The 25,988-nt window shown below is 38.5% G+C and overlaps 1 protein-coding gene across 2 annotated transcripts in view; it reads right to left on the reverse strand.

The window, feature by feature from the left end:
* The window catches only part of rb1cc1 (RB1 inducible coiled-coil 1), a 73,377-nt gene extending 55,194 nt beyond the window's left edge, over positions 1-18,183 (reverse strand). Inside the window, exons 1-6 of one of the 2 annotated variants that reach the window (XM_012965289.3) lie at positions 18,056-18,183; positions 12,601-12,730; positions 9,271-9,397; positions 5,851-6,021; positions 4,505-4,707; positions 1,137-1,548 (exon numbers count right to left, since the gene is read on the reverse strand). In XM_012965289.3, the coding sequence (XP_012820743.2) occupies positions 1,137-1,548; positions 4,505-4,707; positions 5,851-6,021; positions 9,271-9,397; positions 12,601-12,671 (984 nt within the window). In that variant the 5' untranslated portion in view covers positions 12,672-12,730; positions 18,056-18,183. Of the gene's footprint in view, positions 1-1,136; positions 1,549-4,504; positions 4,708-5,850; positions 6,022-9,270; positions 9,398-12,600; positions 12,731-18,034 lie in introns of both variants that reach the window. The other variant, XM_002934103.4, reaches the window with a different exon arrangement.
* Between the last annotated feature and the right edge of the window lie 7,805 nt (positions 18,184-25,988).

Raw genomic sequence — 25,988 nt, forward strand, 5'->3', positions numbered from 1 at the left:
TGGTGTTAAACATTAAACATTCAATGCCCCTCAAGAAGTGTAAATAACGTTTTAAAAAACTGTTAGCTGCCTAAGTTATATTTCACTGTTAGTTGCCTAACATATCTCACTGTTAGTTGCCTAACATATCTCACTGTTAGGTGCCTAACTTATATCTCACTGTTTGTGTATAAAAATGTGCTAGGTTCCCTTTGAATCCCAGGTTACCAGGGAGTGAGATTTGTTTAATTGCTTAAAACAGGAGAATAACAAGGTAAAGATTCTGCTTACTTCAGGCTAATGTAACTCAGCAAGAGATATGCTGGATTTTCTGGCAATTTAGGTTACCACAGGCATAAGCTTTTTTAAAAAGGGATGTAAACCCACAAATTAAAGGAACAGTAACACCAAAAAATGAAAGTGTATAAAAGTAACTAAAATATATTGTGCTGCTGCCCTGCACTGGTAAAAGCTGTGTGTTTACTTCAGAAAGTCTACTATAATGTATATAAATAAGCTGCTGTGTAGCCATGGGGGCAGCCATTTAAAAGAGAAAAGGCACATAGCAGATAACAGATAAAACACTATTGTATTCTACAGAACTTATCTGTTATCTGCTATGTAACCTGTGCCTTTTCTCCTGTTTTCCAGCTTGAATGGCTGCCCCCCCCGTGGCTACACAGCAGCTTATTATATAAATTATAGTAGTGTTACTGTAGCAAACACACCAGTTTTACCAGTGCAGGACAACAGTGCATTATATGTTTATTACTTTAAAGCTCTTTCATTTTTTGGTGTTACTGTTCCTTTAAGGTTTTGTCTAATAAATGTAAAATGTATTTATAAATATAATATAATATAATATAAATATAATATAATTGTAAATATAAAGTATTGACTTTATACTGTTAAAGTTGGAAATTATCTACTTTATCTAAAACTACAACTAACATGAGCCTCATTAATATGGATCATGCATCACTTAAAACCATTTATCAGGGATACTTTAGAAGTGTAGCTCTCTTTTAAACTTGAACTGTGAAATTCATAAACTAGACATTGTTGCTCTAGAGATGATCAGTTTTATATTAATGCAAAATGCCTGGCCAGTTACTGATGGCGATCCAATGATTACATAAAGTAAAGCAATTACTTACTCTGCTCATTGAATCAAAACATTTTCTAACCAACGACTCAACATCATTTGGCCGATCTTGTACATTTATCCAGTCCAATAATGAAACGTTAAAGGAAGGGAGATTTTCAGAGTCATTTGGTTCTGAAAGTTCCATGTTTTGTGTAGAAGATTTGTTGTTCTCTTGCCCAGTGTCCTTTCCTGTTACTTCCTTTAGCTGCTCTTCCACAGACATGGAAAGTGAGGCTAGCAATGCCACATTTTTCAGTTTTGCTTCTTCATCATATTGCACCACATTGTCTACTTTTGCATTCTCCATTTCTTCAGTATAAACCTCAGTAGATGTTAGTCTATCTAAACACATCCTATAGCTATGTCTTGTTAGGCACTCAAGCAGCGGGATCTTGGCCATGACAGAAACAGCTGTTCCTAAACTAAACAGAGAAATAAAATATATTTAGCACTGGCACATTGTTTCTACTGGCGAAACAAGCAAAATAATAATTGTATATTCTTCTGTCATCCCCATATTAATGGGCAGGCCACCAATAAAGGAACAGGTATTAAACACAGAAAAGGGGGCCTTGCATAGGGCTGATGTAAATAAAGAAACATTACAATTTTTCCTGATGGCTTAAGGACAATTAAGACAAAGTGTGTTGCTAGACAATGCATTTTTTCCCATAGCATAATCTTAAACCCAGTAACATCGCACCCAGGTTACTGGCAGGCAAAGTGTTAAGCACTTCTATGCAATACTACAAACAACTATACTTTCAGATAGCTACCTTAATTAATGAGCCCTAAGTCTGCTGGCATCTTTTTTTTTTTTTTTTTGGGGGGGGGGGGGGGGGATGGGGGATGGGTAGATGTATAAATTACTGGCTTTATTATAATGGTCACCAAATAAGCAGTCACAAAGGGAGAAATGCTATATGAAAATAACATGAAAATATTTTTCTTCATGCTATTTAAAATTTTATATATATATTTATTTACACTTAACAAATGTATTTGTATTATTATTTGTATTAACCTTTCTTAATAGATTCTGCATTTTGTAGAGAAAAATCAATGATAAAATTCAGGGGAAAAGCTCCTGAAACAGCAATTGAAACAGAATGCCTACACAAATGTAGGCTAAAGGCACTTGCTGAGCTTTCTCCCTTAATATACAATGTTTACAGTATACCAGTACTAGTCTATTACATACAAAAGCCTACCTTTTTTCAAGCATGAAAAATGTGGCTTTTAAAAAGGAACATGAGCTATTATTATACTTACTGGATTTGTTAAATGAAGAATAAAAAGAGAACTAAAATTAAAAAAGAACTATATGCAGGTATAGGATCTGTTATCCTTAAAACCCATTATCTAGGAAGCTCAGAATTACGGGGTCCTATACCTGTACTTCCTTTAAGGTAGAGCTGTCCAGCTTAAGGCCCTTGGAGCACTTTTTTTATTTTTTTTTGGGGGGGGTTATGTAGTAACATGGGCAAAAAATTTGAATCAACATTTATGAAGCAAATACAAAATATAAAGTACATATTCTCATTGTCTGAATGATCGGCTCTTTGCACAGTCTGTAGGTGCATTGAGCGGAGGCAATTAGGGCTGTCACCAAGAAGATTCATGCAGAGGAGTTGGCAAGGGAACATTCTTTCTAACATTTCTTGTATAACTTACTCCATGTGGAGAGCTAATGTCAGTGTGACATTAGCTGAACAAATCATGTTTCGCAACTCTTTGGCCATGGAATATAATTGGCCATCTTAGCAAATGCAGAACTAATAAAAAGGTTTGTGATATAACAAACAATAAAGAAATCAAATATAAATAGTATGCAATTAAAATAAACTTCTTATTAACATTACAACATTAATAAATACCATCCTTTTAAATACCCACATTACCCTCTAAAACACCGATATATTGCATTGTGGTTGTTTTTCTCTCAGTCATGACACATCACCCTCACTGCAACTGAAAAGTGCTCTCATTTTAGTTCAGAATACCCATAAGGGGTCCTTGTATTCTATGCAAATGACAGCTTCAAGATACTCTTTGTATTTTTATGTTATTTTTGTTTTTACTGAAATCAACTAGCATGAGTTTGACTGCAAATTAATATACTGTTTGATGGAACACTCCATTAGAGTGCTTCACCCTAAGGGGCCTACGTCAGTAGGCTGTGACATATATAGCCTGACATATTAACTGAAAATAACTATGGCGACGCTGGCACAAACAAGGAAATAAAGAGACTTACAAATAACGTAACATAATATAGAAGGATAAGCATGCAAACAAACATATATTCACATATAAACAAAGTCAATAAGACATCTTGGGGACAAAAATGATCACACACACACATGCTAGGTGGATAAATGAATAAAAACACACACAAAGATTCACACAAGCAGACACGTCTACACATAAGAATACATGTAGTCTGATGCAGTGGGCACATTTACAGAGCTACAGATCTAAACATATGTTGATACAAAGATACAAATACAAAGACAAATGTACAAACATCTACATACATATAGCCATATACATTGGTACACAGACATATAATACAAGTGTTGAGTGGTTTGCTGTCTGAATATAGGTGACCATACTTCAAAGACCTTGCCAAATGAGGGGATCTTTCTCCCGATACGACCACCTAAGGTGGGCAATATTGGGCTGCTTTAATCATTTGGCCTTAGGAAATAGGAGCTGTTGGAGCGAGGACCACATCAATGAGCCGATTAGGTCATTGGTTCGACTGGAAAATAAAGCCTTACAGATTGACATCTCGGGGAGGATTGTCAGTGGGCCTCACACATGGGCAAATAAGATTTCGAATTGGCAGCTTAAATCTGCCTGTGTATGACCACCTTTAGCTGCATGTTACATCAGAAATCTACAGCTAGCACCTTTCAGATTACTGTCATTTCGATAATCCCGTGGAAACCTTTGTTAAGTGATGTATTGTTTTTTTTATACATCTGCCAGCATAGTAGTTTAATTACTGTAAAGGTGGCCACACACAGTCCGATTTCAGCTGTAGATATTGGTTCTTTAGACCGATTTGGCAGGTTATCTGCCCATGTATGACAGACTTCACCGACCAACATCTGGTCTGATTTTTCTGTTGGATCGGGGACCTTGTTGCCTATGCCCGCCATTTTACTTTGATAGTTTGGCCCTAGTGAGCCCGATATTGCCCTCCCATTTGTGGGCATATCGGGAGAAGATCTGCTCCGTTGCCAAATGAGCGGATCTTACAGAGTATGGCCAACTTTAGCCAACCCCATGCTACTGGTCCTTAGTAGTCAATCAATAAAACAAATAAAAGAAAACATAGCAACAAAACAAATACAACTGTTGAACACTTACTTTGTTAATTTCACCTTAATGTCATCTATAGACTGTATATACTTTGTATATGCATTTTCAAATTTAAAAAGCAGCTTTTGGTATGAATGCGTACAGTCTTCTAAATTTGCCATAATGGCTGCCCATCCTTGATGCTGAAGATGTTCATCATGGACCAGACCTTCACAAAAAGAGCATAGCTTCTTGGCGACTTCATACATTTCCTGCAATAAAAAAAACAAACAGTTGAAATGATTGAATTCTAAAGCTGATGGAACACAGGAAGTTTGCTAAGAAGCATCTGATTCTGCCTGTGCCACCTATACTTGGCTTTAACTAAAATGAATAAATAATATTGAGCACTGACTTCATTTAGGATGTTTTTGGGGTGCAATTGTTAATTTAGGTGATATTACATTTTAAAAAATAATTATGAAGTCTAAGTCTCTTTAACAAATGTGGACCCTGCCCATCAATTGGTGGGAAATGTTACCAACGCCAGGCCAAAAAAAAAAAAATTACAAAAAAGAATCCTTCAACCTGAAAGCTGTCACTTTATATCTTTAAAATACTATTTATTGATTATTCCTCTGTTGTGTTGTGGTGAGTGTCTGTGCTATTGAGGATGCACAGGTATTGGATCTCTATTTCACAATGTTTGGGACCTGAGAATTTGTGGATAAGTGGTATTTCTTTAATTTAATCTCAATCAATTCTGAATTTTCCCATTGAGTTTTCATGTGATCTTGATTTAATAAAATTTTCTTAAAATTGACTCTATATGGGAGATGACCTTCTCATTATTCATAGCATTCTACATAATGGATTTCTGGATAAGGGATCCCAGCCTGTATTAAGAATAACAATATTGTAAAGAGCTTAAATAATAGAAAAGAAGTCACAAAACTAGCATCCATCAAAGGAGCAAATTGCTAGCTTAGTTAGCAAGTGAGCCTACTAAAGAACCCTGAAGCTACTACCACCCTGAACCTGAGTTCCAACAGCAGGTTGCTTCAATAGGCAAGGCAGACTTGCACAAAACCAATCACACACTAATATCATTTTAACACCAAGCTCTGCAAGTGATGCAACAAATGTTAGCTTCAACTTGCATCCAAATACCAAATGCTCGCACAATTACATTTATTAAAGCATAGTCACATATGCGGCAGGCACAACTCTTTGAGCAGCTGCATGGAAAAAACCTCTGCATTGTGGATTTTTTTCCAAAATTGCACTGTGCACATTGCAATTGTAGTTATAAATGTCCTTTTCTAACTTAAAAGACAGGTGTATTATTGCTTCAGAATTCAGATATACCTGATGGAGGAAGCAGATAAAGGACACACAAAAACAGAAAAACCCACCACTGCAAGCTGTGTCCTAGAGGCGACTGTGTGAAATACTGCAGGCATCATAAGTGACTCTTCAACTTTTAACTCCATTTCATTCTCTGCTGAAAATGTTGTCCTGGGAATCACTGGCGGACGTTCACAGAGTATCATTTCCTTATTGAATAGAAAAATTGGATTTGTGTCCTAAGAGGGAAACAAAATTAAGAGTTAAGAGAAATCTCTTAGGGGCAGATTTATCAAAATGTGATAAAATGTGTGTTTTCTTACCACAGAAAAATTCACCCACTTTCTATTCATTACTATAAAATATTAAATAATGTATTTATTAATAAGTGAAAGTTAAGAGTTGTCATAGTGGCTGCCCATCACCATTTGATAAATACGCTTCTAAAAGTCCCATAGGAATGAAGAGAATGTGGGAGAGTTCTTCCGTAGCAAGAAATAATCTCACATTTTGGTAAATCTGCCCCTAAATCAATTCATTTTTAGATTTTAAAAGAAACACTGGCCTTTATAAAAGAAGATATCTTGAACAATCACATAACCCGCATCACCTTAAACATCTACGTTGAACAATAAACACAAAAGTTCATCTTCTCACTAATGACAAATTGCAAATTTTTAAACACAGAAGTTGAAAAGTCTTTTACGAAGGATTTGGGGTTGGGCTGAATCTGAAAACAGTGGATTCGGTGCATCCCTACTGGGAATCAATATTAAACATTACCATCAACTACATAATCTCTGGGAATGCAGCTACCATATTATAACATATATAAATTACACAAGCCCAATGGATATTTACAATATTCCCTGAAACAATTCACATTAAATGCTGAATAAATCCTACACTACAATTACTTCACTGGCAAGATACTGGGTTTTGAAAATGGGGCAAATCTGTAAATTTGAGTAAAGGACACAGAAACTCCAAGAAGCCATCAAAAAAAGTACCAGTCTCTTTCTTTCCTTTCCATGGATATCTGAAATAAATTGCACTAGTCTGTCATGGCATAGTTTAGAAAATAAGCTAACAATAGACTAACTTGCAATGGAAAACTTTAATGACACTAAGGGGCAGCTGCTGATTATTTTCTTATTTAAGAAAACCTGCTCAGGGAAAAATACGTCAAATAAGTTTTTTCCCCCTGAAACCCAGCGTATGTTCCTTAACTCACGCAGGGGTTCCTTTATGATTGCTCAAGCAATAATAAATCTGCCCCTAAATCTTTAACACAAATCTATGTGTATAACTAATAAAGTGGTGTACCCCTAAAATGTCAATTAATGGTGTAATAAAGGTGCAGGGGTCTTCCCATCTTTATCACTATGCCTGGCTGGTAATTTATTTACATGTTAAAGTGATCCCAGTGTGCACATCAGAAGGGCACTAGGTCCAAGAAAACAAAGTAGGGAACATAGAATTAGGAAAGACTGCAGTTGTCAAAATTCTGAAAAATGTGTGTGCTGGGGAACTGCCATAAGGTCTTTGTACGCTAGCGGTTCTTTAATGTTCCATTAAATAATATAATTCCAATCATTGGACAGATTAGTGACCCAACTTGGATTGTTTACATTAGCAAAAGGGCACTTAGTACCACTGCCCACAGGGAGAATAGTCACCTATGGAAAATCTTGTCTATCTTGGCTTTCACAGGCAATTAATCTCCCTGAAATGCTTTCCCACTGGCAAAAAAGGGAATCACTGGTGGGAAGGCATATGTATCGCAGGAAACTTTGCACAACCTCAGAAAATTAAGCAACGTGTATGCCCTCCCACTGGTGGTTCACTTGTTGGTGGGAAGGCATTTAGCAAAGATACAGTAGCGGAGATTACCTGCAGGCGACTAATCTCCCAGTGGGCCATGGCCCTTAAATGAAAATTGACAAAATGATCATGTTGCATTTATCCCCTTTTATTACGTTAGCATTTGATTTAGCTAAGCTTTAATAACACTGTGCTAATATAAACTCCAGTACTCCAAATTATAGCCTCTCTTTTGAATGAATTTTGACTAGTTGCAGTTTGACTTACTCATATCTGAAGTGTTATGTATTGAATGGTGCACTCTACCCAATATACCAACACCGAATTTATCGGGTTAGTGTTGAAACAATTAATTAAAATTTTTGTGAGTCTTTTGAGTGCTCAAAAACTGCACCACGCCAGTGTTTTTTTTATTACATACAACTGTGCCAACTTTTGGATCATGAAGCCTTAGAATGCTGGTCCTTCATTCATTATATCATTGTAGTTTTGTTCACATACCCGTGTGTGGGTACATTTTTTTAGTCTTAACAACTATATACTATATAGTAGTTAGCACTACAGTATAGTACTATAGTATGGTAGCACTGTAGTATCACAAATCATAAAACACACCTGTAAAAATGTCTTCATTACGACTTTTAATGGAGTTGTTCACCTTTGAGTTAAATTTTAGTATGATGTAGTATAGTATGATGAGACAATCTGCATTTGGTTTTCAATTTTTATTATTTTAAATTTTTTAATGATTTCATTTCTTTTTTTATCAGCTGTTCAGCTTGGAGTTTCAGCAGCAATCTGGTTGCTAAGTTTAAAATTACCTTAGCAACCAGGTAGGGGTTTGCATAAGAGACTGGTGTATGAATAGAAGAGGACCTGAAAGGAAAACTATACCCCCAGAATGAAAATGTAATCAACAGACAGTTTATATTATGTTAATTGACCTAATAAACAATCTCACCAAACTGGAATATATTTTATATATATTTTTTATATTGCCCTTTAACATCCTTTCCCTTGAGCCACCATTTAGTGATGGGCTGTGTGCTCCCTCAGAGATCACAATGACCAGAAATAATGCAGCTCTAACTGTACCAGGAAGAAGTGTGGAAGAAAAAGACAGAATTCTGTCCATTATTTGGTTGATGGGGCCTAGCATGCATGCGTGCCTTGGCTTGTTTGTGTGCACTGTGAATCCCATGATCCCAGGAGGTGGCCCTTAATTTTTAAAATGTCAGTTTTCTATTTAGGAATACCCAATAACACATACTACTTAAAAGTATATTTTTAAGAAAATGGGTTATGTAGATGAAGCAGGGTTTTACACATGAGCTTGTTTATGCAATATATTTTTAAAGAGACTTACATTGTTCAGAGGTATAGTTTTCTTTAAATAGAAAGATAAGTAATAAGTAACAATAATAATAAAACTGTAGCATCACAGAACAATAGTTTTTTGGCAGCTGGGGTCAGTGACACCTGTTTGAAAGCAGCAAAGAGTTAGAAAAAAAGGAAAATAATTTGAAAAATATAAAAAATTGCAAAGTTGCTTAGAATTGGCAATTCCACAACATATCAAGTTATCTTAAAGATGAACCACCCCATTTAATCCCTGTTATTATGTCTATTAATACTTAAATATACAGTAGACAATGTGTACTTACAGTACCAGCGCTGTAGCTACAGACCCTTCTATCAGATGCCATACATTCCCCTCCATTGACAACAAGTATCTGATGATGGACTGCAATTTTGTACTTTGTTTGGATAGCATGCTTAAGATCAGTCACACTAAAAAGGCAAGAAAACAGTTATAATTAAAAGGACTTTTTAGAGACTATATTATTGAAATAAGTACTATAGTATAGTAATAACTACAGATTTTAATTAAACCGCAACAATCTATATGGCCAAATACCTTGTTACATGTGGCTAGCTGCAATAAACTTGATACAGTTATGTTGGTTTCTGATACCAGGTGCTGTGTGGGAATCTTTTTGGGTGATAATCTGCCAAATGAGGAAAAACTCATATATATATTGCCCTGGATTATATATATCAACAGTTATCTGGCTGCAACTGCTTAAATTATCCTAGTACCCAGAGGACTGGTTTTAAAATCAAAACATGAGATGAATATTTAAGCGCTTAAAAAAATAAGAAAGTAAGAACTATATTAAATTTAATTTTCTTTGGTCAGTTTATGTAGCCTCGCTCAGTGACAGACAGCATTTCCAGTTTTTCAGCTGTGTGATGGAAAGATCCAGAATAAGAAGGTTACCGTATATACTCGAGTATAAGCCGAGTTTTTCAGCACGCAAAATGTGCTGAAAAATTAACCCTCGGCTTATACTCGAGTCACGGACCCTCCTGACCCCCTGCTGGTGATTCCCGCTGCCCCCGCCAACATGACAGCCTACCCTCAACCAACTCTAAAAGCCCCACACTGCACGGACAAAAACTCCTGCAAAAGTCGCAGTATTACATACCGGCACCTGCGACTTTAAGTTCCCTCAGTCCCGCTCTCTGCCTATGCCAGCTTCCCAGAACCGCCATCCTGCTAACTGTGCGCTCTTCTGCTGTGCTGGGCGCGCTTGTACTGTGCTGGGCGCGCTTCTGCTCTGCTGGGCGCCGCAGTCGCGCCAGTGACGTCACGCGCCCCCTTCAGTTACGCGCCCCCTTCAGTTACTCATGGTCTTATCTTACACCTTGTAAGATAAGGCCATGAGTAACTGAAGGGGGCGCGTGACGTCACTGGCGCGACTGCAGCGCCCAGCAGAGCAGAAGCGCTCCCAGCACAGTAGAAGTGTGCCCAGCACAGCAGAAGAGCGCCCAGCACAGCAGAAGAGCGCCCAGCAGGATGGCGGTTCTGGGAAGCTGGCATAGGAAGAGTGCGGGACTGAGGGAACTTTAAGTCGCAGGTGCTGGTAAGTAATACTGCGACTTTTGCAGGAGTTTTTGTCCATGCAGCGTGTGGGGCTTTAGAGTAAGGCAAGATGGTATTAGAGGGATGGGCTGTAACTATAACGTGTGTATCCTGAGGCAAGATGGTATCAGGAGGAGGCTGCATCTTTGGGGTTTGTATATCCAAAGTCAGGGCTGTAAATGGAAATATACATAATAATAATATAAATAATAGCTGCCCTATTATTAAGGATAATAACTGTAAATAGTAGCAGGCACACAGCATGTTCCAAACAAGGTACTTGCCATAAGGATTTATATCTATATATAGTATGTATAAAGTGCAAATGAGTTCCAGGGTTGGACTGGACTTTTGAGTATATGGTAACAACTGGGTCATCTCTATTTAAGTGTGGACTTTGTGAAAACTCGGGTATACAGACAGCAGCAATAGGTTAATGTCAATATGCTTTCTGCTGAGAATGGGGGGATCTATGTCAGTTATCTATTATCAGTTCTCAAGCAATATCGTGTAACAAGATTATCCTGCTGTACTTCTTGTGCTTCGTGTTCTGGCTCGCTCGCACCAGCCCTACAGGTGACACCCTAGGCTTATACTCGAGTCAATAAGTTTTTCCAGTTTTCTTAGGTAAAATTAGGTACCTCGGCTTATATTCGGGTCGGCTTATACTCGAGTATATACGGTAATAACTCAAAAGCCATTTAAAATAATTATACCCATCTGAAAAAAATCCTAGAATAGGTTTAACACTTTAAACCAAAATAGAGGCAACTAGCCATAATAAATCAATGTTACAGACTTCCACATTACATTTTTACAAGGCCCCTTTCAGTTTGCTTAAATAGTAAAACATTTTTGAAAATCCCTAATGCTATGGACCCAGCTCCAACACTACGCTAAAAACTACACTGCAAGATCACACCTAAAATCCCCAACATATGAAACATGTTACACAAAAGAATGTTAAACAAAGTCCTGAGAAAGTTGAGGGTAATGGACTTAGGCAGGGAATCAGGGTCACAATTAGTACTATATTATGCAGAGGTGTGACAACTCCCAAGCATGAAATATTTTGCCTATCGTTGTTTTTAATTTCTTGAGTTAAACAGGGAAACTAAAGCTACTCATGTTTGGTTCTTGCAAGGTAAATCATTCTATTACCAGTGCACAAATAAACACTCTGCTCATCCGTGAGCCAAAAAAATCATAATAATGGGTGAGCAGTGAGGCTTGTTTATACAGAGGGCCAGTAACACCAAAAATTAAAAGAGTTTTGTGTGAATTTAGATATAATGTTACCCTATATAGTTAGCTTTAAAGCAGATGGGGTAGTTATTTATAAACACTGGGTAAATTAGCATCTGGGCAGTAACCCATGGTAAAAAATAAGATATTTGCCTTTTTTTGTTCTACCTGCAGTTGGCTAAAAAACGAATCACTGACTGATTGCTATGTGTTACTGCCCAGGTGTAAAATTTGCCAGAGTTTATAAATGATCCACAGGGCATTTGATTACAACATTATTAGATGGAAAACAATGTTTTTCATGCAAGCCTGTTTCAAAACCATCTGATTGGAGGTCCCGATTGCTGCCACTTGTGTTTTAGGCACAACATTTCCTGCAGATCAGTGAATTTAGCCTTATTAAAGAGGTGAGCAGAAAGTGCTGTGTGCCATTAGTTTTATATAGTTTAAATAAATGAGCTTCTGTGCAGCTATGGGCTTGTCACAAAGCTCTCTGCATATCAGGATAGACTGGCTAAGTGCATAAGTGCTGATAAATGGGTGTCAAATGTAATTTATTGCACTGCTACAAACAAACATGTTATTGGCAATTTAATTTTTGAAAATCAGCACTTTACCAATGTAGGTCCTAAGATCTGGCAGCCTGGTTCTTGGCAGCAGCTGCCATAGTTTACAAACTGCTGTTTCATATATGCCACAATGTGTGTTGTTTAGAAAAGTCAAAGGGCCCTAAAAGCCAAGAGATTAATAAATATCCAGACTTGTTTCACAGGGCTCCGAAAATGTTTTTTACAACACAAAAAAAGACAATTCATTTTCTTACGTCTGCACTGCTAGCTCGGTGTCAAAAGTCAGGGTTGTTCCAGTGTTCACCAGGAAAACATACAACTTCATGATGACTGGTTTAAGGTCCTCTAGATCTTGCTTTTAACTTTGCTGTGCTCATTTAGAGACTGAAAATAAATAAAAACAACATTGTTAGAAAGCACACATAAAAAGTAATAACTAATTTCTATATTAATGTGCATATATTATACATTTATGTCAGATGCCTTGGAGCTGCTCTGTTCAGGTCTTGTAATATACAAATCCATAGAAGCATTACGACTTTCAAACGAATTGATGATATATATTTTAATGCAATACCTTAGGTGGACAAGTCAACTGAAATTCACAGGGGCCCATTTACTAACAGTTTAATTTTTTTCCATTTCAGATTTTTTTAGCGTTAAAACCCACAAAAAGAAAAAAGTTCACAATCTACTATGTGATAAAACTGCTACAAATGCAAATCTGACAAATCACCAGTTAAAACTTGTCAAGATTATGTAGAAGTCAATGGCAGATGTCCCTTCCCTAAATGATCCTTGTTTGCTTTGAAACTTTAGGGGTTTTCGGATTTTTGATGCTGTTTTTTTGTGCAACAATTAAAAAGTAGAGGTTTAGGTGTGACAATTGAAAAAATTCTAGACTTTTCTGTGACTTTTCCCACACATACTATTTCCAGTTCAGACTTTTTAGTAAATATCAAACATTTGTGGAAAAAAAGAAACGTTAGAGTTTTAGTAAATCTAGTCCTAAGTCTGTGAATAAGTGTGTATCAGTTTATTGGCACTGATACCCTGAACTTAAATATCGGTTAATCCATGTTGATGGCACTATAATTCAATATTTTTAAAAAGTTTTTTTTATTTTTTTAGCAGCTTTAAAGTAGCTTTAAAACTTAGTGCTACACATTATTCCTATGAAGAAAAGCCTAGCATCCAAGAACATTATCTAATGTATGGGATATTGTTGGGATCTGTTATCCAGGAACCTGTAACCCAGAAAGTTCCAAATTACAGGAGGACCATCTCCCATAGACTCCATTGTAATCAAAGAATTCAAATTTTTAAAAAAGGATTTCATTTTTCTCAGTAGAAATATGATAAGTATCTTGTACTTGACCCCAACTAAGATATAATTAATCATATCCTACAATCCTATTGAGTTTATTTAATGCTTACATGATTGTTTAGTAGACTTATGGAGATCCACATTACGGAATAATTCCTTATCCACAAAACCCCAGTTCCCAAGCTTTCTTGACAACAGGTTGCATACCTGTATATCCCATACCCATAGCACTCTGTATTACACTAAAATTGGCTGATGGGGCCTAGCATGTATGGCTGATGGGGCCTAGCATGTTTGTGTGCACTGTGAATACGAAGATCACAGGAGGTAGCCTTTATTCTTCAAATGGCAGTTTTTTATGTAGGAGTATCCAATAGCGCATATTACTAAAAAAGTATATTTTTATGAAAATGGTTAATTTAGGTGAAGCAGTGTTTTACACATGAGCTGGTTTCTTCAATATATTTTCACAGAGACCTACATTGTTTGGGGGTATAGTTTTCCTTTAAGTATATTAATAATATTGCAATAAACTCTTACTGAGGCCTGTTCTGCATATTCCTACAAAATATTGTGCGTCATTAATTATGTCATGCCCTGTATAATTAGCATAATTAGGTGTGCATAGCATGCTCTTTAGCTCATATGGATCAGCAAGCATGACTGAGCCACTAATGAACTTTAGGAACATATACAGAATTCCTTATAAATTACTCACCCAAAATAATCTGTAAACATAAATAAACACAATAAAACAAATATCTATCTATTGGATCTATTATTTGGGAACTAGGTTTGAACCACCTTAGCCTAAAATATTTAAACATTAAATTAATTAAATAGGATTGTTTTGCCACCAATAAGGATTCGTGCAGCTTAGTCGCCATCAAATACAAGGTACAGATCCCATACCTGTATACTAAACATGACCTGTGCTATTTGAGTAACATTACAAAAACATACAAGCTTCACATTCTCTTTTTACATTTCTTGCTTCAAAGTAACCTTTAAGACATCATGAAGATTGTGGGTTGTACCAGTCTATATATAGGCATGGGCATGGGCAAAGGCATCTGCTTTACGGAAACCCACTATCTAGAAAGCTCTGAATTATGGGAAGGCCATCTCATAGATGCCATTTTAATCAAATAATTCAGATTTTTAAATAGGATTTTATTTTCCCCTGTAATAATGAAATCAAGTATAAGGAATTGTTTTAACTAAGATTAATAATGAATCCTTACTGGAGGCAAAACAATCCTATTGGGTTTATTTAAAAAGTGTATTTCAACCCAAAAAGAAAACATAATTCTAAGCGACTTTGCAATATACCTTCATTACAAATTTGTTATGGTGTTTAAGTTATTTGTATATCTAATTGCTAATAAAAGCAGTGTTGTCTGTCCTTTTCTATTCTCTGCCCTGGTGGCTCTGACTTTTGAAACAATGTAACACAAACCAGCAAACTGACAGATCTGTCTTGATGGAGGAGGCTGACCTTTGCAACATTTGTTTAAAAAGTCATAACAGGAGTTAAGCAAATGCTGCTTTCAATAGCAATTACATTTGCAAATAACTTTTAAAGCACTAAAACATGGTAATAAATTCATATTGAAAAGTTGCATAGAACAATGTTTTATTTCATCAGGCAAAAAATTATTTTAATGTATAAATGATATTTAGTAGACTATACCTGTACAGGTATAGGATCCCTTATCTGCAAACCCGTTTTCCAGAAAGTTCTGAATTAAGGAAAGGCCATCTCCCATTGACTCCATTTTAAACAAATAATTCTAATTTTTAGAAATGAAATCCTTGTTCTCTGTAATAATAAAACCGTACCTTGTACTTGATCCAAATTTAGATGTACCGGTAATTAATCCTTATTGGAAGCAAAACAATTTTATTGGGTTTATTTAATGTTTTAATGATTTTTTAGTAAACTTAAATCATGGAGATCCAAATTATGGAAAGATCCCTTATCCGGAAGACCCCAGGTCCCGAGCATTCTGGATAACAGATCCCATACCTGTACCATAATTTTACTTTCTACTACTCTGTGCCAATAATGGGAGTGAGGACAAAATTAAAAAAATACACAATGCCATTTTAATGCATTCAGATGCAACCTAACCCTGGAGAATAAAAGCACTATGCACTAAACTGTGTTAAAAATTTACGAATGACATTTTCATCTTAGTCATAACATGCTAATGAAACAATGATAACTCCGGGCAAGCTGTAGGATGTTGCACCAAAAATACATATTACAATAGAACATTTAAACAATATATTTGTAATTTATGAAACCCCAGGATAAATTAAAAGTTTGTTGGTAAAGATCTTTTAATCAAATGTGTAGCAGTACTGGTGAAATTGGTTGACTAACCTATTCTTAGAAAATGTTCAGGGGCAAAATCTGAAGTGGGGGGTTAAAATGCTTTCAAATGTAATCAGTGGAAATAAACAGTGACTATAGATCACAGGTACCATTGTCTCTAGAATTAATTATCACATTGAATTTCACACAGAAACAATTCCAGACCATAATGTAAAGTATATGGACATATTCAAGTTGGGCACCTAATTATGACTGATTAGAACAGAAAACTATCCACGACAGATTCTGACTGATTCTAAATTCTACAGATTCTGATCAACCACAGTCATTAACAGGGGTTTAAATAATAGTCCAATGAGCTCTAAGGGTTATGACATATAAGGGATAGATGACACTAAGAAGCAAAGTTAAAAACACCACAAATTTCGACTGGTCAGTTACACTGACAGTTAGTGATAGGTATTCCCAGAAAACAAAGTTTTAAGTTGCTTAAGCTTTATTTTTCTGGTAGTATATTTAGAAACATTAGACATACAAAAATATTAAGAACAAATAAGTTTGAGGAGTAACCACAATATATTATATCAATAAAATGCTGTAATAAAGTCCTTAACCTAAGACTGTCATCCAAAAACCAAATACGATGTAATTGGCAAAAACATCCTTAACAGGCATAATTTAATATGGCACTACAGGTATGGGATCCCTTATCCGGAAACCCGTTATCCAGAAAGTTCTGAATTACGGAAAGGCCATCTCCCCTAGACTCCATTATAAGATGATTTCGTTTTTCTCTGTAATTATAAAACAGAACCTTGTACTTGATCCCACTAAGATGTAAACAATCCTTATTGGAGGCAAAACAAGCCTAATGGGTTTATTCCAATATTTAAATCATTTTAAGCAGACTTAAGTCATGGAGATCAAAATTATGGAAAGATCCCTTATCCAGAATACCCCGGGTCCCGAGCATTATGGATAACAGGTCCCCTACCTGTACCAGTTAAAATTGTTTCCATATAGTAGAGTGTGGAGATTATCACCGAAACTAAGCCTGGCTCTTGTTATATACACTATTTAGACCTATATCCAGGAGAAGGCTCTAGATCTCTGGCATTCTGTCTGTAGTATTAATGAGTGACTAGAATAGTTTTGTTACTGTTCTGGACACTAGCATTATTGGTTTTTTTCTCTGGAGTTTTGGAATTTTGGTACTACCCTGGAATCATGGCTTTTGCCAGGCAAATCAAAAAAGCATCAGGCATATACTGATATTATTATAGCAATAATGAACATACATATCATACATGGCAAATATCTATAGGTGATCAAAACTCAGGACTAACCATTTCCCTACAGTTTTCTGGTACACTGAATGTCCTTAACATGAAAGCAATGATACCAGAAATGTAATAGTGATCCAGAGTTGGATCTTGTAAAATGTTATTGGCTCTAAATGATAAAATGAAATAAGGTTTCCCATATGAGCAGACTAAATGTTAGCTCCCTAATGACATGACCCATAAGAAAACAGATGGGCTGACTAAGAGAAACAAGTAGCAATAAAGTGGAGCTGGACAAGTTGAAAGTGAAGCTGGGAACACATGGACCTAAAGGTTTAATATTTATGGGGCACAAACCATTGTGAATTCTATAGGTGCCATGTGGCGCCACTGCTAAGGTCTGTGGAATAAAAGGGCCACACACAGCTGTGGGATGCCCTGTCACAGCCTGTACACTTGTGCAATGCCCTGTCATATGCCATGTTGGCAGGTTTCCATCACAGAATATAACAAGGGGGCTCCATTGCTGTCAGTCAGGTGTTTATCTCCGGAGGCGACATGCTGAAATGTAAAGTGAGTGACACACAGGGACATTCCTACAGAGCATCTGCCAGTGGCCTCACGTTCATAGGCCGGGGGAGGAGTCGCCTGCTAATCAGAAAGACCCTTTCTACACTTCCATCATGACAAGCAAGTGCTGAGCGTATGACTTGCTAACACCTTGCCCTGACACCCACCCATCCGCAGAGCTGTCATACCCGCCTGCTGTCTCCTTAGCTGTCAGGAAGATCCTCTTGTTTTTGTTGTTGTTGTTGACGACTCAGCATCCCACAGGCTGCCTGTTTCCGGCGGCGGCTCAAACATCGCGAGAGCGAACCACTATCTCGCGAGAGTTAGGGATTCCAAGGGAAAACGGGGATAGAATGCGGGGGGCGGGGCCAGCGGGCGTGGCGTCACTGAGGGACAGGCTCCGCGCCCATTTCTCGGATTAGGCGTGGAGAGATGGTTTGTTTAGTCACCTTGTTAGTCAGAGTGGAGCTATGTTACTCTTTTGGCTGGTACAAAAGATAATATACCCAAATGATTAACGGAAAAGTGAAATAGACGTAAGGGCATTCTTCCTCGGAGATGGCGGAAAGCATAGCAGAGAGTTAATTATTTAGCACTTTTATAAACACCGGGCGAGATAGCACCTGAACAGCAGCTTGTGGCAGCCTGTGAAAAAGTTTGATTTTCTTCTATCTGGTCAGGGGCTGCGGCTTACTGCTCAGCTGAAAGTATGGCCAACGTTGGTAAATGAACCCATGTGGTGAATTCAGAAATAATGTAATAATAAGTGCTACATATCCTCATGGGCTGCGGGGAAAAAATACATTTTGTGTGGAAAAAAAGATGGGAGATTGGTTTGTAAGAGTTGCCCTTTTCACTTTGCTTCCTGCCCATTGGAAGTTGCGCTTCTGGGAGGGGCATGCAGCTCAGCGCTGTGCTTCCAAGAATGCAGGGTGCCCCCTGGCAAGGGTTGACACGTTCACTTTTTCTTAGGCTTGTTCGGATCTCAACTATCTGTTCAGTTCTCTGCCTTGCAAAACCCAAACAATAGTCAGCCAATAAATTAAAAGCATTTTTTAAAGATACTCACTGGGAATTTTTCTATGAACATGGCTTAGTAATTATCAAGTACAGTTAGGGTTGGCACCTGTCCTGTTTTGAACTGGATTAAAAATTATCTGCCAGGTTTAAAACATTTAGAAAACTGGACAGAAATCCAGTCAACTGCATTTTAGTGACTGAATAACCTCTCAATGATGTCATAACCCCACCCAGCATGCCACCAGGTGACAAGGAACCCATGGTGTCTTAAAATGTAAAATCTGATCCCTACTTGAAATTATTACACGTGTAGCTAGAACCCCTCAGTTGTGGTACATGACCTAATGTGTATGGCCAGTGGCTTGATAGACAGGCTGAACAGCAGTTGAGAATGGAGCCAGCTCTGCCTCATACCCCACTCTAGTCAAATACTCTAGAAAGAAGACTGATCACCAGCATTTGGCTTCAGGTTGTGTGTAAAGGACTTAATTCATGATTTGAAGCAGGCCAGGACCTACCAAATGTATTGACATTTTACTGTAAAGTAGGAAGTGGAGACTACCACGTTGGCACCCAGCATATGGTCTGACTTTCTTAAAGGAGACATATTGGATAAATGGGGAAAAACGCCTATTTTGTAGGCAATTATGAATAATATCCGGTGCTGGTTTCCCTTTGGGCTAAAAATGAATCCTCTCTGTAAACATGGCCCCTTTATTGGAGCTCCCTATAGATCCTCTCACTTCTCCATCAAGTGTGAAATGAAGAGTGGGCGTGTCCTAACAGTCCCTGCCAGAAGCACAGTAGGAGGGGGAGAGCCAATCACAGCCCTGCAGGCACACAAGCAAAGACAGGCTTCAGTTCCCTATCAGGTCAGCCTAGCTGCTGGTTCCTATCCCACAGTGCAGGGTACGGAGGGCCGCCGGCTCCCCAGCTCATCCAGAGATTTCAGCCAGCAGGAAGTGGAACAGATGGGCGGGGCTAGTGGGGTTTTGGTGGAATTTCTCAATAAATCAGTCAGAAACACAACTTTTTTAAGCACAATCCTTCTATATCTAGAGGAGTATAATTCACTGGTACATTCATAATTTTTATAGGATATGTCTCCTTTAACTCTGCTTTCATTAGGATCAGTGTTATATAGGTCATAGAGCACTGAACCATGTATAGAGATTAGGGACTATAAAATCCATGAAGACTAGTAGGGATGTGTGGGATTCGGCCAGTTGCGAGTCTTTTTCATTGGGATTTGGCCAAAATCCAAGTGCCTGGCCAAACTAAACCCAAAACCTTTAAAATCACATTCCTTAAAGCTAATGCCACACATAGGGCCGATTCATCAAAGTACGAGTTCGAATCCCGAAATGGGTAGAGTTCGGATTAGATACGATAATTTCTGATGATGGGAAAATGCTTACATAAAAATCCCAATAGTCACGATGATATTGTATTGGCGATCCGAAAGTCACAAAATTTTTGTATCCGAAAGGTTGTAAATGGCAGGAAAACCTTACTGACTTTGATCCTTCTGTGCATGATTTTTAAAGCCTCCCACAGGGCTCAATGGCACTCTGCCGCTCCAACCTGGCCCAAGGAAAGCCTCCCATAGGGCTCAATGGCACTCTGCAGCTCCAACCTGGCCCAAGGAAAGTCTCCCATAGGGCTCAATGGCACTCTGCAGCTCCAACCTGGCCCAAGGAAAGTCTCCCATAGGGCTCAATGGCACTCTGCAGCTCCAACCTGGCCCAAGGAAAGTCTCCCATAGGGCTCAATGGCACTCTGCAGCTCCAACCCGGCCCAAGGAAAGTCTCCCATAGGGCTCAATGGCACTCTGCAGCTCCAACCCGGCCCAAGGAAAGCCTCCCATAGGGCTCAATGGCACTCTGCAGCTCCAACCTGGCCCAAGGAAAGTCTCCCATAGGGCTCAATGGCACTCTGCAGCTCCAACCCGGCCCAAGGAAAGTCTCCCATAGGGCTCAATGGCACTCTGCAGCTCCAACCCGGCCCAAGGAAAGTCACGATATCGAAGCTTAAATGAATCCGAAACTTTTGAACTTGTTGCAACAAATATGATTTTGTCGCGTAAATTTTGTCACAAAGTATGAAAAAGTCGTGCAGCTTAATGAAAAAATCGCAGAAAATACATACAGTTCTATAAATTAGAAAACATACGCATTTTTTGTATTCAGATTCAATCGTACTTTGATAAATGTGCCCCATAGCGTATTTTTGGCAAGCCAAAATTCACTTGTCGAGGCTACACCCCTTCACTTGAAAAAACTTCAGCTTGTGCCTGCACTGGGAAGCATTAAATATCCTTGGGTGCAGGTACATGTAGCTGATTTGCTCCAAAAAACTACGTGGGGCATTACCTTAGGTTACATGTTTAAGGAGAATGAATATTTCCCCCATTACTTACCCTGATTTACATATGCCCAAATAATTTGTAAAAATTTGGGAATGTGGTGAAATGCCAAAAAAGTGGGACATTTTGCACAGTTCTTTACAGAAATTAAACATTATTTACAGGACCCCAGGGCTACAAGGCAGCAATTCTAACAACTGTGCAACAGTAGACTCTGCTCTGTTACATTAAAGGCAAAGGAAAGGTAAAAACTAAGTAAGCTTTGTCAGAAAGGTCTATGTAAACACAGCCATATGCACTTACCGAAACGCTGCACTGACTTCTCTATCAAAAGGAACACAGGATTTCTTGTCTCCTTTTTCCCTGTGCCACAGTCTGCACAGTTTTCTCCTCTCTTCCCTCTCCTGCTCCCCCCTCCCATAAGAATGCTAAGAACTCCCTTCCCCCCCTTAGAAATGTGTGGTCTGAGCTATACAGCAGGAAGCTTCCTCATAGTCTTACAAACTGCGCATGTACAGGGGTCTTGGTGCAGAAGCATGGCATTATGGGAATTTTATTTACAGAACTCATTGTTTTTTTTTCCTAAGAAGCTTCTGATCATCTGAACAGGTGAAATATGGGGAGCCTTAAGGGCACTATTGAGAGAACTGAAGGTATGCCTGTAGCTTGGGATTAACACTTTATTAGCCTTTCCTGAAATCAAAAGTGATAAGCAAATTTGTCATCAAAGTTTAGGCACAAATCAGGGCAGGCATAGCCAGAAACAGACTAGTAGTGAATAAATACAGACAGGCCTGTCAAAATGGAGGCCTACAGACTGGATGTGGCCCTCCAACGAATTTGTATGGCCCCTGTCTGCTCAGAGGCTTCAAAGACTTTACTACATGGCATTCGTATTTTAATTTAATTACGCCCTCCAGTATGCTGTATGAGATATAACTGGCTCGCTACATGAAACAACGACGGCACTGAATTAAGATATAGTATAAAGTGCACCCTGGAACTTATCAAGTAAGACCTAGAATTGAACCTGGAAATGCGATGTAATGTACACAATGTAATGTACACAAGGATACAAAGCTATGCCTTCATGCCTTAAGCCTTACCTTTTGTATGCTGGCCAACTTTAGGGATGGTTAATTTGACCTTATTTTAGGCATTGGCCAAAGAAAGATTGGTTGTATCGTCATGTAAAAGTGAAAGCTATGCATTTCTGGGGTCAAGATACAGATATAGGCCATATACAGATACTAGGAAAAATCTGCAATTTTTGGGAAATAGGAAGTCCAAAAGCTATGAAGACAGGACAATCCCAAACCTTTGCACATTCAGTACTCACAACAAGTGAGTTAATACAATGTATATAAATACACGCACATTTACTGCATCTGCGATAATATATATTGACACACTGGTGTTCTACCATCATGATGTGCGGTTCAGGCCTAAATTTCCTGTCATTGCTATTGAGGGTCTGACTAGTCAATGGCAAACAGCATTGGTTGTTGCAGGCAGGGTTTTAACAGTTTTGAATGGTACCAGCACTAATGGTTACATTACAACCAAATGCATTTTTCTTTCATCCAATAGCCACTGTGCATAAGCCTCAGTGTTGCCAAATCCCTGCCTAATGCCACATTTTGAAAGGACTAAGGTTTTGGATTTTGTATTCTCTTCACCACTTGGCACACTTTTGCACTGTTGGCAGGCCCAAATCTGGCAAATCATATTTCTTACTGTGAGCACATATAGATGTGTTACTGAAACATGCAAGGGTACATAAGCAGATTATGGTGATAATGCTCATTGCATGTAAACATGGCTTTTGGTTTTGTGCCATATTTTGTCTAATTTGTGACTAGAGAGAGGTGCAAAGGGAAGCCTTCAAGCCCTTAAATTGTTGTTTTCTGGACAGGCTGCTTTTTAAAGAACACAAACCATGGTCTGTGGTACAGGCCAGGTATTTAAAATGGTAAATCATGTTGATTACCAGAGTTTCAATGTTTTTACATTTCAAACAAACCTTTTTTCGGTTAAACATAAGCTGTGTTTACTAGTTAATTTTACTGTAACTATTTAGGAGTGAGATCAAGCCAAGGATTTACTCTACTTTTTGACATTTGAAACCAGCAGTCCTTACAGAACTGGACAGCGCAACACTAATGAGTTGATGGGGACATTAATTACACCACTTATATTGAGCTTTCAACTCTGCAGTGCCTTCAACTGTGATTGGCATTCACATTGCCAAAATCTGATGCATGTACACCCTGCCTGCATTACTAACAATTTTTTTTAAATAATAATCTTCAGTTGTAAATTCAATATATCCTGGCTCCCAACAAGGCAGAGGAAAAGAATACATTGTAGCTTGAAAATAAGATGATTTTAGAGAGCAAGAGACAAAACCAACTCAGAGGTGACATCTTGTGACACTCTTTGGCACTACATGAAATGTCAAATCAGGGAAGGAAAGATGGAAAAATTAGTTAAGAGTCAGGGTATGAATTCTGTGGTCATACAAATAACTGCTTTGCTTTGACAAAATGTACATTATTTTAAGTTAAAATTTATTTCACAAAAGAATATAATACATCTTTTATTTGTTGTATGACTTTTTACATCAACTATTATTCTGATTTTTTCCACAAAACATTAATTACATACTGTATCTCATCCCCCATATTGCCACCTCCACCATTCCTAATCCTGCAATTCTTTCAAATACATCTGTTAATCCTCTCTGTCCCATATGCAGTTCTACATAGTTGATGGATAAGGCATTGCGGTCTCTCAAATCTGGAGATAACATTTTTGTCGCATATAAAGAAAGTATTATGTTGGGAAAATCCAATAATCTCACATTTCTTCTGATGCTCATAAGGAGGTTCCCTGCTTTGCAGAAAATGTTTACAAGCCTCTTTATGCAGAACGGACAAATGGATTTCCACTGTCTAGTGCTACTATTAATGTCTCACTTTCCTCATGTATCTTTTTTAAATCTGAACATTACCCCCTGTATCCACTACTTTAACAATAATATTGTACTAAGGGATATAATTTTTTACACATAAGAAGAATCTAACAACATTTCCCTTCCATCACTCTCCAGCTGCAACTCTTCTATTTCTTTAATGGCAATTTTCCTGCATAGTCAGTTTCTTAAGCTGGGTTTTACTCGAGCTAAAAATAAAAATTTCCAACACATTAAGGCCCATTTAAAATGTAAACCATGGCAAAAGATCTAATTGGACTGTGTTCTAGAAGAGGTGGCCATAGTTTTTTTTTTTTCAATTTTTTTTTACAATCTTAGTGTAAAGTGCTACTTAACTTGTTGGGGCTATATAGGTAAATAATTGTGTGGTTGCTTGTATTAGTCTGATTATATTAATGAGCATTTAGAGAAAGACAGTTCCAACCTTTGAGACCAATTTGTGCATTCTTTAAAACATCTTCATCCTCAATCCTGCATGAATCACCTTAACTGTATCCTTAAAATTCTTATATGTGTGTGTGTACTCTTCAGTACATATATGCACACACACATACTTATTTTAAAGGAGAAGGAAAGGCTAATATAGATTTAATCCCAAGCTGCAGGCTTACCTTCAGTTCTCTCTGCCCTTAAGTCTCCCCATACTTCACCCGTTCAGAAAATCAGAAGCCAAACAGAGAAAAAAAACGCTGAGCTGGGTAGAGAAGATTCCCATAATGCATCGCTCTCCCAAGACTTAGCGACTTGTTACTGCAGGCGGCGCATGCGCAGAGGGCAGAAGCGTCAGGTTGCCATGGCGACGCAGCGTCGCCGAGTTCTGTGACAAGCAGGAGGGGGAATGGGGGGGGCGGGCAGGTGCTGCGAGCGGCGATTGTTTGTGGCAGGAGCGGGGGTTTGTGGAGCTTGGGGGGGTTTGTGGCAGGAGCGGGGAGGAGCTGGGGGGTTTGTGGAGCTGCGGAATCTTTGTAACAGGAGCGGGGAGCTGGCTTGTGCTTTTCAGCCCATAGAGACACGCTGGACAAGATGGTGGCGCCGTTCACTGAAACAAGCATGTAAGTTCTAGTATGTGTATCTCTGTAAATCTTTCATTAGGCAAGCCAGGAATATAGCATTTTTACACAGCAATAGTAGTACTTTTTAATAGTGTGCTTAATAGATTTTGCCTTTCCTTCTCCTTTAAGGGCTCTGGCACACGGGGAGATAAGTCGCCCGCGACAAATCTCCCTGTTCGCGGGCGACTAATCTCCCCGACTTGCCATCCCACCGGCGAACATGTAAGTCGCCGGTGGGATGGCACACACGGCGGCGCGATTTCGGCAAATCGCCGAAAATGCCTCGCGAGGCAACGCAGGCGATTTGCCGAAATCTCCTGCGCAACGTGTACCATCCCACCGGCGACTTACATGTTCGCCGGTGGGATGGTAGTTCGGGGAGATTAGTCACCCGTGACCAGGGAGATTTGTCGTGGGCGACTAATCTCCCCGTGTGCCAAAGCCCTAAAGCAGTTCTTTGACCTATTTGATTTGGCACGATTTCGGCAAATCGGCGAAAATGCCTCGCGAGGCAACTTCGCGAATTTGCCGAAATCGCCTGCGCAGCGTGTACCATCCCACCGGCGACTTACATGTTTGCCGGTGGGATGGTAGTTCAGGGAGATTAGTCGCCCGTGACCAGGGAGATTTGTCGCGGGCGATTAATCTCCCCGTGTGCCAAAGCCCTAAAGCAGTTCTTTGACCTATTT

Source organism: Xenopus tropicalis, chromosome 6 (assembly GCF_000004195.4).
Source record: "Xenopus tropicalis strain Nigerian chromosome 6, UCB_Xtro_10.0, whole genome shotgun sequence".
NCBI lineage: Eukaryota > Metazoa > Chordata > Amphibia > Anura > Pipidae > Xenopus > Xenopus tropicalis.